General features: G+C 39.9%; 1 protein-coding gene across 4 annotated transcripts in view; it reads left to right on the plus strand.

Annotated features, from left to right (window-relative positions):
- The window catches only part of TLE1 (TLE family member 1, transcriptional corepressor), a 79,044-nt gene that overhangs the window by 48,172 nt on the left and 15,306 nt on the right, over positions 1-15,566 (plus strand). For all 4 annotated transcript variants that reach the window (XM_040355674.1, XM_040355681.1, XM_040355658.1 and 1 more), the window contains exons 10-14: positions 3,216-3,269; positions 5,032-5,184; positions 8,625-8,769; positions 11,037-11,224; positions 11,319-11,395. In XM_040355674.1, coding sequence (XP_040211608.1) covers positions 3,216-3,269; positions 5,032-5,184; positions 8,625-8,769; positions 11,037-11,224; positions 11,319-11,395 — 617 coding nt within the window. The remainder of the gene's footprint in view (positions 1-3,215; positions 3,270-5,031; positions 5,185-8,624; positions 8,770-11,036; positions 11,225-11,318; positions 11,396-15,566) is intronic.

A 15,566-nucleotide genomic window follows, 5' to 3' on the forward strand; every position in this document is an offset into this window, starting at 1 on the left:
CTCCAGTTTTAGTAAATAAAGAAAAAAAAAAAAAATATCAGGTTGATATTGGGTACTAACTCACTAGAGATCAGAGATTTATTTGCCAAGTAGCACCAGCACTCATAATCTGGTGCAGCTGTGCATGGTCGGCTTCTAACTTTAGCTCATTTTAAATTGGGCTTTGACAATAACCTGGAAGCTGCACCAGATTTTGCACTCTCCAGTGTTCGTGAATAACCCCCCATGCCTTGCATTATCATATACGCCACAGAATGTTTGTTTAATTTTGAAATTTTGTGTTGTGCTCTGTAGCGCAGGTGTAAGTTTCTGTTGGGCTCAGTGTAGTTTATTACAAGTAGATGATAAACTTTTGCATGTCAGAAAATCTTGCTTTCAGGTCAGACTTGGGTTAAGATGTTGACATCTTTGCTTAAGTAGAAGCTGCTCATTTCCTTTTCTGTGGAGAAAATGGGAACAAAATTGTAAACTTGTAAATTTTCTCACAAGTTTTAACCACTTCTCGCTCGGATGTCGTATGACACAGCCATCATTTGAATATCTGTTTTCAGCCAACGTTTCCCTGGATCCCCACACCCCCTGATGCCCTCCGATTCCTTTTTGGGCTCTTCCATGCGATCAGGAGAACGGATGGTCAGCCATCTCTGACCCTGGGAGAAAGGAAGCAAAGTCACTTCTGCCACTGGCAGATGTAAACGCTTCCAGTTTTTTTTTTTTTTTTTACCCCTGCAAAGCAGAGATTAAGGTTTTGTGTTCCTTTTTTTATGAAGATGTCTTCATAAAGAGGACTGGTCATGCCTTATTCCCATTACAAGGAATGTTTACATGGTGTTAACGACCTTCAAACTACCTATGGGGTATCGCAGTGAATGTTGGTTAAACCACTTGCTTACTGGGCGCATATACCACCTTCCTGCCCAGACGAAATTTCAGCTTTCGTGCTGCGTCGCTTTAACTGACAATTGCGCGGTAGTGCGACGTGGCTCCCAAACAAAATTGACGTCCTTTTTCCCCCCACAAATAGAGCTTCCTTTTGGTGGCATTTGATCACCTCTGCAGTTTATTTTTTGCGCTATAAGCCAAAAAAGTGTCAATTTTGAAAAAAAAAAAAAACACAATTTTTTACTTGTTATAATACATATCCCAATTTTTTTAGGCCGATATGTATTCTACATATTTTTGGTTAAAAAAAAAAAAACGCAATAAGCGTATAGTGATTTGTTTGTGCAAAAGTTCTAGCTCCTACAAAATGGGGGACAGAATTAAATTTTTTTTTTTTTTTACTAATAATGGCGGCAATCTGCGATTTCTTTTTTTTTTTTTTATTGTGACTGCAACATTATGGCGGACACATCGGACACTTTTGACACTTTTTTGGGACCATTCACATTTATACAGCGAACAGTGCTATAAATATGTACTGATTACTGTATAAATGTGACTGGCAGGGAAGGGGTTAACACTAGGGGGGAGGAAGGGGTTTATTGTGTTCCCTACTAGTGATTCTATCTGTGGGGGGAGGGGACTGACTGGGGGTGGTGACCGATCTGTGTCCCTATGTACAAGGGACACAGTATCGGTCTCTCCCTGACAGGATGTGGATCTGTCTTTACACACACTGATCCACGTCCTTTCACTGTGTAACGGCCAATCGCGGGTACCTGGCGGACATCGCAGGCACGTGCATCGGCACCACAGTGTTGCGCCAGGCACGCGCGCCCTCCCCAGTGGCCGGACGACCTGAAGACGTCAATAGACGTCCTCCCGGCATTGTAGAGCCACCTTGTGGATGTCAATGCACAATTCCGGGTTCCAAGTGGTTAAGCAATAATTCTAGCACAAGACCTCCTCTGTAACTCTGGTAAAACCGGTAACCTGTAAAAAGTTTTAAAGCGTAGCCTATGGAGATTTTTAAGTACTGAAATTTGGTGCTATTCCACGAGTGTGCACAATTTTAAAGTGCGACATGTTGGGTGGTATCTTTTTACATTATACAAAAAATTGGGGTTACTATTGTGTTTTGTTTAATTCATGAAGGTGATGTTTTTATTTTTTATTTTTTCAAAATTGCATTTGAAAAATTGCTATGCAAATACCGTTTAACATAACAAAGTGCAACGATCACCATTTTAATTAATAAATATTTGTGGTTAAAGTCGTCCATACACAGATCGAAAATTTGTCTTTTCCAGCAGGTTCTGGTTGAGTCTTGATCCATGTTGCTGGTTGAATTGGGGGGGGGACACTTGCATTGCCAGCTTTAAGGGGGTTTACAGATAAGATGGGGACCCCTCCTTTTAATGATCTTTCCCTTTTTAAATGATCTTGATTAATGTATGTAGAATGTTTTAGGACTTCTGTGCATATTGCAGATTACAAGAGCAGAGTGGTGTATTTGGAAAGTAACTGCACATTGCTCTCATCTTGTATTGCTTGGGCGTATAGCTACATTTGAACACAGTGGCATCTTACAGCAGTAGGTTGTTCAGTAGTTACACAAATGGACACTTTGGGAGTGTCGGGCCCCACCCGTAGCTCAGTGGTTCTTCCTGCTGACCTCTACCGCACATCAGGACATAAGTATATAGGAGCTGTAACCACTTTTCTTTTTAGATGGCTTTTATTTACAGTTATTGGCAACAGGTTTGCTTTAAATATATTTGCCTCTGTCTTCAGAATGTTGCAAATGTGCATACTGCTTAATTTATTTTGTTCATGCCTTGGTAAGCAAAAGTAAGAAGAAAAGTGTTAAAAAAAGAAATAAAAACTAAATTGGCAGCCTACTTAGGAGATGTATTCTAGCCCTTTGATAACCCTGTCTCACAAAGCATAGTTATTTCCTGTTTGTCTTTGTGAAAGCCAGACACTGTTAACAGTCTTGGTTTTCCGGTTTGAAGTGCAATCATTTACAGTAGTTTCACAAACCCTGATGCAGATTACAATGCACGCTACAACAGCAGGGGTCAGATTTCTAGAACCTTTGAAATATCCTCAAGATGTTTTCTTATATGTGGACGTTTGCCAATTCCCTCACGCCTTTTTTTTTTCCACCTTCATTTCTATTCCTATGAAAGTGTTGCTGTACTGCAAAGCTGATTTAATTGGATGTGTTATAATTAAACTTGTAATTTTTTTGCTAGTCAATTTTTTGTTTTTACTAGTTTTATATTAGGTTTTATCTCTTTGTTGAATACAAATGTGCCTATTCTTTACAGGACAGCGATGGTGACAAAAGTGATGACAATCTAGTTGTTGATGTGTCAAATGAGGTAAGGCTTCGCTATTTCCCCACTTTGGAATTTGACAGTTTGGTATATCAGTGTGAAAGACCTGTACATGTACATTTGTCATCATTACTTTGTAAACCTTTAAGAAGCACTTGTGTAGCATTCATAACCTTAAAGCACCCAAAGTGCCCTTCAGCTATAACCTGTTTGTAGGTGTTACAGATCTTAAGGGGCATAGCTGTAGCTTTATGTAAGGTTTTAGCAGGTTTCATCAGGCTCACTTGGCTTCATCAATGGCTAAATTTGCTAAAATGTTTATAAAAACTACTTGAAGGTTTTGTGAATGTTTAGATATTTACAAGCTAATACCTCCAAACGCCCATGTCTATAAGGCCAAACAACTGCTTGCATGGTGAGGACAGTTGGGGTTCCCATCCCTTGTATTGCTAATGTTGAATTGTTAAGAAATGTTGTTTTTTTTTTTAAGTTTTGATGCTACCATAGCTTTTTTTTTTCTTGTATAATGCAGATTGCGTTTTGAAAAACCTATTTGATATTCTGTGTCATGCTGGGAAAGAAATGTCAGTTGCAAGTGGTAGTAGTGCCTTTGTGACACCTGGCATATCCGTGCAAACCAGCAAAGAAGTGTTTCGTCACCATTTTTGCCGTGATCTTCCACTTCATACGTTGAAGATGGAAACCTGGTTAAAGTAGTTTGCAATTAAACTGTACAGTAAAACCTTGGATTAAGAGCATCATTTTTTTCCCCCCCAACACGTTTGTAATCCAAAACACTTGTATACCAAAGTGAATTTTCCTATTAGAAATAATGGAAACTCGGGTGATTTGTTCCACAACCATTTATTCATATGTCCTTCAGTTTATAGTCCATATAAAAAGATTATAGCAATGTGATAGGTTGTGTAACCATAAAATGTCCATCCACAAATGGAAGCCTCCACAAGGGGATTAGAAGCAAAATCCAGCAGGAGCTACAGAGTATAAAAGAGAAGCGCATCTAAGTGTAGCAATATGGTTAGATTTATTGAAAGTACATAATTTAGCAACTCATATGGTTGATGATTAAAAGAGGCACATCTAAATATGCAGGCATCCATGGTAAAGCATAGACAATCCTCCGCACTGCCAGCTCTCATCGCTGTCAGTCTGCAATCGTGACCGGGAAGACTACCCTGCAGTAGAGCGATCTGAAAGCAAGGCTTGGGGCTCTCGTGGAGCGTAGTGTGCAAGGGATGGCGTCGATGGTTGGGTGGTGGATGGACTATGTGGACAGATTTACCTTGGATGCCTGCATTTTTGGTTGTGCCTGTTTTATAATCAACCATGTGAGTTGTTAAATGTTGTACCTTCATTAAATGTAACCATATTGCTACACTTTTAGACTCAGTTGTGACATGACCCTACTTGTATATAAAGACATCGCTTGTATATAAAGTCAACATTTATTTAAAAATTAGCTCGCCTTGCAAAACGCTCTCAAACCAAGGTTTTACTGTACTTAAAGTAATTTGTAAACACCCGTTTTTTGTTTTTTTTATAAGAAGTTTTTATTCACAGGATCCTCGGGTGAATATAACTTAATGTTGCCATTTTATACTTGGCTTTAGATATCAAGGTATTAAGGTATCAGTATTGGTGGTGACTTTTAAAACTGAACCCTGCTTTTCGATTGGGCTGCTGCTCTTTAACAGCTCATCGGCTTTTACAAAATGTGAAACCGATCAGTATGCATCTTGTTGTGTTCAACCACATCTGAGCAGTGTTTTTGTTTGCACATGCTTAGGATCCATCTTCTCCAAGAGCAAGCCCAGCTCACTCACCTCGAGAGAATGGTATTGATAAGAGCCGATTAATGAAGAAAGATGCTTCTAGTAGCCCAGCCTCCACTGCATCTTCAGGTAGCTCAACGTCATTGAAATCTAAAGAAATGAGCCTGGTAGGTAACAGTAACGTTCAGTGGAACAATGCATTCTAGTAGATGGACATAGAATTGTTTATTTTTTAATACAACATATTAACTGTGTCAATTATGGACCTCATTCTTACAACTGATAAAACTGGATTGATAATTTTCATACAAATATAAGGAAATTGGATTATCTGAATATGTGGGACTATGGCAGGCATGTCAAACTAGTTTTAGGTCAAAGGTAATTTTTTGACCCATTTAGGAATTTCAATTGAATGAAGCCATAGGTGTTACGTCCGGGATTTACCTACCTTTGCCTTGGTTGTTTTGCAGGTCTATGAAATAGGCTATCTTTTTTTTTTTTTTTTAACCCTACAGAAAATGATGCAAGTTGCAATAACTATAATGTTGCGTGCCAAAGTGCTATGATCCATTTTCCTAGAATTATGTGAGTGTAGCCCTGAGACATATCGTGGCATGATTCATTTGATTGAAACCCAATATTTTACATCTGATGTGTCTGGTCTGATTAGGACATGCTTCACCAACACACCAAGTCAGCCTTTTCAGTAGGAGTGTGGAATAGTTTAAAGTGCACCTGTGCCCACACTTTGTGCAATAAACTATTTAGGGCTAATGCACTCATGAGTGTATTCCTCCTTATGGCATTGACCTGCTTTGTGTGTTGGTGCCCAGGATCCTTTGATGCTGTAAACGGATGCCTATGTACATGAATGAGCGTGGTGCATGCATACAGACAGACATAGGTCTTTGAAAGCAGACCGTCTGCGCTCATGGCTTTATGCAAGAAGCGGCGCATACCTGCGTACGACTGCCTACAGTCATTCATATGTATAGGCAGCCGTACACATGAGCAGGGGCTCAAATTATGTAGCATGATTGCACTGTGTGGACCGCTCCTGCATGCATGAGAGCCCTTGTACCTTCATAACCAGCTGTAAAAAAAGCTTTAAAACCATCTAACCTTAACCTCTCTGGGTTTTAATGTAAAGTTATTCATAAAATCCTTAAAGATCAGCAAGACCAATCCCCCATTTACATTGGCACAATTTGACATGCGATTAGACAGGTCAAAATCTTTACATTGCTGGTAATAGGGGTGTCATAAACGGTGCCACGCCGTCTTTGCGGTGTCGCACCGATTTCCAAAAGTGGTTCCTGCAACACTATTGGCAACTTTCGGGGGGGCGATTTTAATAGACATCTGTACAGTATATGAACCTGCACAGATGTCTTTCAAGTCACTCTTGAAGTTGGACTGAAATGTGGCTTTTGAAATTGTGCAAATTCAGATCAACACGCACAATTTCAAAGCTGTTCAGTGTGAACGAGGGCTTAAGTCTGGTTTTAGAAGGCGAACACCTGTTGATTATTAGATGGCTGGCAGTCTACAACATTCTACTGCAATAAAAAAGAAAGAAATAAGCAAAGATTTCAAAACTGTTAAACTTAAAAAATTCTATTTCTTCAAATATTTAAAACCGTCTGGCCATACTTCTTTTGTGAGTCACAGGATTTCCCTTCCCTTTCCTTCTCCTGTGACTGACACACGGGTTATAGCGAGCAATTGCCTGCTATAGGCTGACAGCTGACAAAGATTCTGAGTATTATTGGGATATATTTAGCTGCCTTATTGACAGCTGGCTTTGCCTCTTAGCACACTGCTGAGAGCTGGAGGCAGCTGTGCTCGTCTTCTCTCTGAGCGCTGGAGGAGCAGAGCGATGGACAGTCACTGCTCTCTTCTCTGGGACTGCTATATCATAGTTGTGCGTAAAGCTGGGTATATATGTAGTCGTTTTTTTTTTTTTTTTTCTTTTGTAAAACGAGTGAGCTGAATGAGAGGATTGTGGATGCACGGATCTCCTCCTGTAAGAATACACTGAATGCTGTTTTTCCATCTGAAACTTTAAACAGAAGCCGGTGTAACAAACCAAGGGGCCACACACCTAAAGTTGGCAAGTTGCTGCTGAACCCTCCTTAAGGGTGTGTGTGTGTGTGTGTGTGTGTGTGTGTGTGTGTGTGTGCGTGTGTCCCCCCCCCCCATGATTATCCAATCATGTGCAAGCTAAAATGCTGTTTCCCCCCCCCCCCCCCCCTTGCATTTCCCCCTCAGATCTACAGCGACTGCACTTCCAAGTGCATTTTCAGTGCACAGTGGATTTACCTCTTGTAAATAACCCCCATAGTGTTTTGTAACATGCGGTCCCTGGGTTACAAACTAGAGGGGGTCTGTAGGTTTAAGTTGAAACTAAGTCGGAACAGGTGCATTTTTTAAGTGTAGCTCCAGCCAAAAAACGATTTTTAAGCTTGTTGGATAGCATAGGGAACGCTTAACACCCCTGTAACATTTTATTTGCTGTCTGTGCATCTGTTCAGAAGATTTCACCTCAATTTCTGTCCCTGTGACAATTGGATTTTTAGAATTCTGGGTTGTTGTGGAAACAAGCCTTGGTGATAAAGCATCGGTGTAGGTACCTTTTTTTTTTTTTTTTTTTGGTCTCATAACTTACAGGGGTGAATTTCCCTTCCTTAGGGGTAGATTTCCTCTCTTCCTGTTGTCTTCCTTCATTTGTAAGTAGGAGTCGTTTGCAAGTCAACTGTAACTAGGGGACCACCTGTACCTAGAAAATGACTATGTAGTAAGATTTCATGGGGAAGGTTTATCCTTTTCATCACAGCAAGGCTGGGCTAAACCAGCACCAGTACACTGTGAGTGATGATGGGTTGAGATGAGAGCAAGACAATTAGGTTAAATGATGCTGGGCATCATTAACCCCCAGAAGACTGAGGACATCTTGTGGTGAGGTAGGGTTGCTGGAGGGGACAGCTTCAAATTGAAAAAGTATTGTAATCTTAATGTTTTATTTTTTTTCCAAAATTTAGCCCGGAGTCTGGCCTTTAATAGGGCAATAAACTGTGTCGGTTAATTTCTGTCTGTATTTTTGTGATAATCTGCCAATGACAATAGATTATCCTGGAAAGATGAGCAGTTCTAAACATGAAGCTCGTTTGGCCCTGTTTTTTATTTAAGTGATGGCAGTTTCATGAGAACTTAATTTTCCACCAAACTTAATAGGCCAGTTGTAAGGGACTGCATGTAGAGTGTGACTTTGAGCCAGATAGTCCTTAATTTGTCAAGCTCAATGAAAACACCATATTAAGGAAATTGTATGCAGACTTAGAAACTAGTATGAAACCATCACTGTGCCAATGCAGCTAGAAAACTGTGTAACTCTTTCTACAGATCTGAGTTTTCATTTTGGCAGAAGAATTAAAGGTCAACATTTCTTTCTCACAAGTTAATGCTGTCAACATTGTGTGGATTTATTCAAATTGGCTGAAGGATCGAGTAGTAGATGCCCAGTATCCCATCTGCTGTTGTGATAAATTGTGTAATATGGCCGGGATTAAAAATAATACTCATTTAATTTGTTTAATGATACTAGCATGAAAAAGCCAGCACGCCTGTTCTGAAATCGAGCACGCCAACTCCTCGTAGTGATGTACCGACTCCCGGCACAAGTGCTACATCAGGTCTGCGTCCAGGACTTGGCAAGCCTCCCTCCATGGACCCTCTGGTTAACCAAGTCGGTAAGAATTCCCCTTTTCTTCTGTGCTTTGTTTATATTACATATGTTATGTACATAATACCCTATGAATCTTAAATATGTTTTCTCCCTTTCCCTCTCGTCCAAGAGGCCTGATGAATAACAGATGTTTGCACTCAATTTTCAGCAGCTGCACCACTTTCAGTCAGACTGTTTACTCTTGGCTTTATTTTAATTCCAAATACTCCAATTTTCAGAAAGGCAGGCAGGCGATATATATCTACTTATTGTCAGTGTAATGCTCTTTTCAAACCTATAATTCTTAGTTTCAGTTGGTTAATATTTGCTATATGCATACAGCAAATGAACGCAACCATATTTACTTTCACAGGCACGTCTTCTCATGTAAATCCTTGAAAAAAAGAAAAATCCATTTTCCTTTCTGAAGAGACTATTAAAATTCAGGAGTCTGGCCTAGAAAGAATAATTCCAGATTTCTCAACCTTTATCTTTTATGTAATATGAGTAAGGGGGGGGGGGGGTGGAATTCCAGAACTAAGTGTTCTAACACCTGAGCATGTAGGAAATCTGTGTGTGTGTTTTAAGCATTATAGTTCAACAGTTGATTAGAGCAGAATAGAAACATTATTGCTGTCTACATTGGCCATCATTGGTAATTTGCTTGGCCAAATTACAGGCTACTTTCTGTATTGAAAGACATTTAGGCAAACTTATTTTCTTTTAGCACTATTTGAAAGTTTTGAGCCGCACAGTTTTTTGGATTCGGCCTTGCGCTCCATCCCCTTTTAATACCTTGTATTGCTATGAACCCTTTTGGAGAACACGTGTTGAGGAAAATCAAGGGTACAGGCTTTCAGTCAGTTGCTTAGAACAGGACTTTTCCTGCAAAAGATCAAAGAATTATAATAGACTGTGGATGACTAAAGATCTATAATACCCCATGAGAGGAGTCTGGCTGCATTTGCTGTTCTGTGAATGTGCATGATATAGTATAAAACTTAAAAAAAAAAATGTGCTAATCAAAAATAAACAAACAGCCATAAACTCTGAGACCTAGGACAGACCCAAGTCGGAAAATCAAACGGTTGCATTAAAAATATTGAATCGGACACCGATGGTAAAGATAAAGTCCCAATGCGGTAAAAAGGGTTCTTTGACAGCATCTGTAACATCCGCCACCTTTGAGTGATCCTGTGACAATCCCCTCCACTGTAGGCAAAATGCTCGCTTACCAGATAGCACATACCTTCTGTCACAGAAGGTCAGTAGCACTAGTGGCTTTAAACCCAGCCAGGGCCTTTGAACGTCCCAAGAACCTTTTTTAAGACATGTAGAATCACCATATACACCGACCCGCTTTTGTAAAAAAAAGTCTTGTTTTTAGGAGGATATTTGTGTATTGTTATACAGTGTTATATGGGATGCGTGTGAATGGAATGTGTTTTGAACTGCATCCAATTTGCATGACATGTGAATTGGACTGTCTTTCAATGGAGCCAGTTCACATATGTCTGGGGTGGCCACAGTCCGTTCCTAAAAAGGGCCCTGTGCGTTTTTTTTTTTTTTTGGATCCGGATTAGGTGTGAATTCAGGTAAAAATTTGCACCTGAATCGGTAAACAAAATGACACCAGACTTCGCACTGCAAACCGCGGTGTGTGAACCCAGCCTAAAGGTGTGTTTTATTTTGTTTTTATTGGTCCAAATCCTGGACGTCTTAGAGGTGTAGAAATATTAAATACATTATTTCTTTGAAAAGACCTGTTTCTGTTTTTGATGTGCAATTATAGCTTTCTACACCACTGGGACTTTTTGTAATTTTTTTTTTGTGAAATGATTTATAGGGGCTGCTGTTGTGTTACTTATTCTGAAAATGCTAGTTGCCTGGCTTTGTTCATTGATCAGGAACAAGTGGACAGATCATAATCATAAGGAGAAAAATGTGTCCTTATCTGCATTCTAGGCCAGTGACTGTAAAAGGATCCGTATTACAGGCAGGCAGCTAGTGTTTTTCAGAAGATGTCATTCTTGGCAGGTTATGTATGTGTATTTTATTTTTTTGGCACCATATTGAAAGGACAGGCAGTTTAGCGTTCTGAACTGCACATGGGTTTTTCTTGCTGAAAATTAGGTATTCAATGTTTTAATTTTGTATACGGTTTGTGATGTTAAATGTACATATGTCAATTATTGGACTAATTGATTTGGCTAAATCCATTTTTAAGCTATGGAAGATTCTAAAAGGAGAAAGTCACAGTACTCTGCATGTTTTCTTCCTCTTTATAAATAGCTGCCGCGGGTTTGAGGACTCCACTAGCAGTTCCGGGTCCCTATGGTTCGCCCTTTGGAATGGTTCCACATGCGGGTATGAACGGTGAACTTACCAGTCCTGGAGCTGCCTATGCTAGTTTGCACAATATGTCCCCACAAATGAGTGCTGCTGCAGCTGCTGTCGTGGCCTATGGGCGATCGCCAATGGTGAGTGGCAAACTATGTTAAGGATCACAAGATGATTATACACCTGGTCTCATTTGTTTCTTCACTTTCACTAAATTTGGGTTTCTTTTAATAGGTTAGTTTTGACCCCCCTCCTCATATGAGAGTACCAGGAATGCCTCCGAACATGGCTGGAATCCCTGGAGGAAAGCCGTAAGTAATAGTTTATTTGCTTATGCTAGGGTATGATATTGTTTGATGGGATAATTGTATGTTATGAAATTTCCGCATTGTATTCTCAATTCTACAGTCTATAATTCATGAATCTGATAGAAGGCATTCTGCATTGTTGTAAAGAAATGTACTAGGTCGTTCATTGTTCCATAGATGGGGATGTAATTTAGATTGCTTTTTATTTAAAAAAAAAAAAACAGATTGTTTTTTTTTAGTCTGGTTCTCATTTGTGCAAAGTAAGTTCATTATTGTGCTAATTTTGTTTTAGCCTGTAAATTGATTACCTTATAGCAGGAATGTGAGAGCTTCTAGCATGGTATAGCTAAATTGTGTAGTCTTGGTGATTTGCAATGTAACCGTGCAAGATTACACATGAATATGTGCAGTTCAAACAACCCAGCAGCACCACCAAATATAGCAGCAGTGGTACTACTACTGTCAGAAGGTTTACTCTTAGGAAACAGCAGCTAAAGTCCTGCTTCCTTATGATGATCTGCTAATAAAGCTGCACAAAAATACTGCGGGTAATGCATGTGTGTTTCCTTCCTGTAACAAGTTACCAAATTGCTGGCTGCCCCTTTATCCCCCAGTCTGTATCTTTACGTTAGGTTTATTGGCAACTAAAATAACATTAGAGACTTTCATCTATGTGCACAGCATCACAAATCCTGGGCATTTCAGACGGGCAAAGCTTTAGCACTCCTAATAAATCTGCAGCTTGCTTAAAGGGTCACTAAAGGAATTTTTTTTTTTAGCTAAATAGCTTCCTTTACCTTACTGCAGTCCTGGTTTTATATCCTCATTCGTTTTTGCTTTGATGTTGCTGTAATTCCTCTCTGTTCTGGACACTTCCTGGTTGTCTGTTTCCTGATCACCACAGTACTGGGAGATTTCTCACTGTGGTGACTAATCAAGGAGGTGTGATTACTGTTTGTAAAACGAAACTGGATTGTGGCTGAGGAGTTTTAGACAAAGCATCACTGCCCTCTATTGGCTCTCTGGCTCTGTACATCAGAGAACCAGGAAACAACAGCAAAAACGAAACTAAACTGTAGGTACATTATATGATTGGTGTTTATCCATTTTTAATCATTTTTAAAAGGAATCAGTTAACTATTATGTCTCTATACCCTGTAAACAGTCATTTCAGCAAAAAAAAAATTCCTTTAGTGACCCTTTGAGGACGAGCCAGTAGAAATGTGTGTGGAGGGCATAAATTGGCAAGCAGAAAACCACTTTAAATCATCAGTACTTCGCCTGTAAGTTTTAGTTGCCTGGATTTTACAATTTAAAACAAAAAAACTGCTGCAAGTATTAAAAACAAAGGCACCTAGAAGTTTGGATAAGGCTGTGACCTGAGAGGTTGCTCCATGGATAGGCACTTTATACCTATACAGCAATTACATTTTTGGTTTGGAGAAGTCTATTTTAAAGACAATATTTGGGTATTGTACTCTATAAGACTGACAGTTTATGTAGCACTTTACAACATAAGAGACGATTAGTAAAATTGTTTAATACACTAGGAATCGGAGAGCCCTTATTTTTAGAGTTTACAATCTGAGAGACTTTGTGGTGTTGGCTGGTGCCTTCTGGTGATTGGACAATGGTAAATCTTTTGAGGACACATTCCTTGGGTGTCCTCTAACCCTACCCCACCCCGCAAGTCCAAAGTTTTTTGCTAGTGTTCTAAGGTAATGGACCTCTTCTCTCTAATAGAGAAATAACTCTTGGCTTATCAAGTTCATTTTACTTCAGATTCTTCTATCAACTCTTCATTCTCTTCACATACAATAGACGCTGTGCCACCTTGGGAGCTTTACCCAGACCCCATACTTTAGGGACAGCCTGTAATGTTGCTTTGGGCACTGGATCCTGGTTGGTTGCTCACCTTGACCCTTGATGCAACATGTATAAGTTGGGATGCTTCCAGATTAGGGACCAGTGAAATGAACAGGTCACCTTGTTTATTGGACCATTACTGCAGCCTCATAGCAAGTAGGAGGAAATGCCACCATTCAGATTCAGAGCTTAGTCTCAGGTGGATGATCAGGTGTTGCATCACACCACAGGTCACATACTTTACTGACATTTCTGCCAAGTCGTCGTTTTTTTTTATTTATTTTTTTATTTAGGTACTCGTTTTTTTTTCCCCCTTTTTTTTATTTTTTTTACCACAAGGTCTTCGCTGTATGACACTTGACAGTCGTGTTGCTGCATATGCTTACCCATTACTGCAATCCTCTTGGAGTACCCCACAGGGGAATACCCTCACTGATGGCAATGGTGGAAACCAGGGGCACAGAAACCATGGTAAATGCTGAGGCAAACATTCATTCAGCGAAAACCTACAAAACAGCAGTGCTGCTTCTCTTGCACTGAAGCAGGACCCAATTTTAACACCAGCCTTTTCTTCATATTCTAGCTTCATCTCAAGCACACATGTGGCCTACTTGAATATGGCAGACTTTTCTTCAACTATGTTACAATTTCCCAGATGACTAATGATTTTTGTGCAGAAATCGTTGTCCAAGGCTCAGAAGTGCCAGACTCCTCCTCTGACAGTCTACTGGAGTTGAAAAGTGAAATGCCTCCTCTAGAGGACACAGACATTGAAGGGAATGAAAAGGACACAGAGGGGTTTTAGAGGGGGCAATAGAAGACTTCCTATACACTGGTTACAGCTCAACACAATTTGCTTGCCAGTGTTAATATGCTCACTTATGCTGTGCGCAAAAGCCATAGCATTGTTGCATTTAATTCTTCTCTGTCTCACCATGCACCTTTGGAGAGACCTCTTAAAGGGGTTGTAAAGGTTCGTTTTTTATTTTCTAAATAGGTTACTTTAAGCTAGTGCATTGTTGGTTCACTTACCTTTTTCCTTCAATTTCCCTTCTAAATGTTTTCTTTCTTTGTTTTCTTTGTCTGAATTTCTCACTTCCTGTTCCTCCTCAGTAGGGTGTTCAGTAAGCTGTTCTAAATGACTTTTCACCGCTCGGATGATGGTGGAAAGCTTACTGAGAAACAGGAAGTAAAAAATTCAAACAATAAAAAAACATTTTGAAGGGAAATCGAAGGAAGAGGTAAGTGAACAAACAATGCACTAGCTTAAAGGAACCAATTTAGAAAATAAAAGACGAACCTTTACAACTCCAAGTCTTATAAAACATTCTCCATCCATGAACACATGGAATGGGCAATTTATGATGATTGGGTCGGTCCAGAAAATATTTCCTTCAATCTATGAATCATTACTGAGCTCTATCCATTGTAAATACCAGTACTTTACAAAAACTGTTCCAGTATAGACCCTGCCATCTCAGTCTTAAACAAGCATCTTATTCTACCCATTGACATTGGTCCTCCATTTAGAGATTCTACTGACAAAGTTTGAAATGTTCTTCAAATCTCCAGTTACAGACCTGACTCTGTAACGAGCCATTTCTGCAACTTGTCAAACTGCAGCTAATTAGCCTAGGATGATGAACCAACAAGATCCTGTCTTCAAGACTATGCTTTGGCAGAGCAATTACAAACATTGCCCTCTGCTTTGCTCTTTTGTGTTAATGCTCTAGAAAAGGGATTTCAAACTGGCGGCTCTTCAGCTGTTGCAAGACTACAAGTCCCATCATGCCTGTGGGAGTCATGCCTGTAACTGTCAGTCTTGCAATGCCTCATGGGACTTGTAGTTTTGCAACAGCTGGTGGAATTCCAGTTTGAGACCCTTGCTCTAGAACCAACTAATCTCCAGAATGGCTCTAATTTCTGTCCATGTGCGCAGACTCTTGTGGCTGAAGGCCTGGAAATCAGGGCATTCATGTCACAGGATATCTACATGACTACCTTCTGAAGTACTGATCTTCCTCCCAACTATCTGCAAATGTCCACAGGACCATTCAGATATTTCAGGCTTTTTGTTGAGTAATTGGCTTTCAAAACATCCATTCTCCAACCTTACCTCACACTTGGCCCGTAAGTTCAAATGGACATTCCTCTGAAATTCTTCATGAGGGTTCCAGACCTCTTGGTGGCCCCCTTCAAGGTTGTTCCATTTGCCTAATTACATTCAAGGCTTCCCCAACAAAACATCTTGTTGGCATGGAACAAAATCTCCCCCCTACCTCAACCTCCCTATGCTTATATCCAGCCA

The sequence above is a fragment of the Rana temporaria genome, chromosome 1 (assembly GCF_905171775.1).
Source record: "Rana temporaria chromosome 1, aRanTem1.1, whole genome shotgun sequence".
In the NCBI taxonomy this organism is placed as follows: Eukaryota; Metazoa; Chordata; class Amphibia; order Anura; family Ranidae; genus Rana; species Rana temporaria.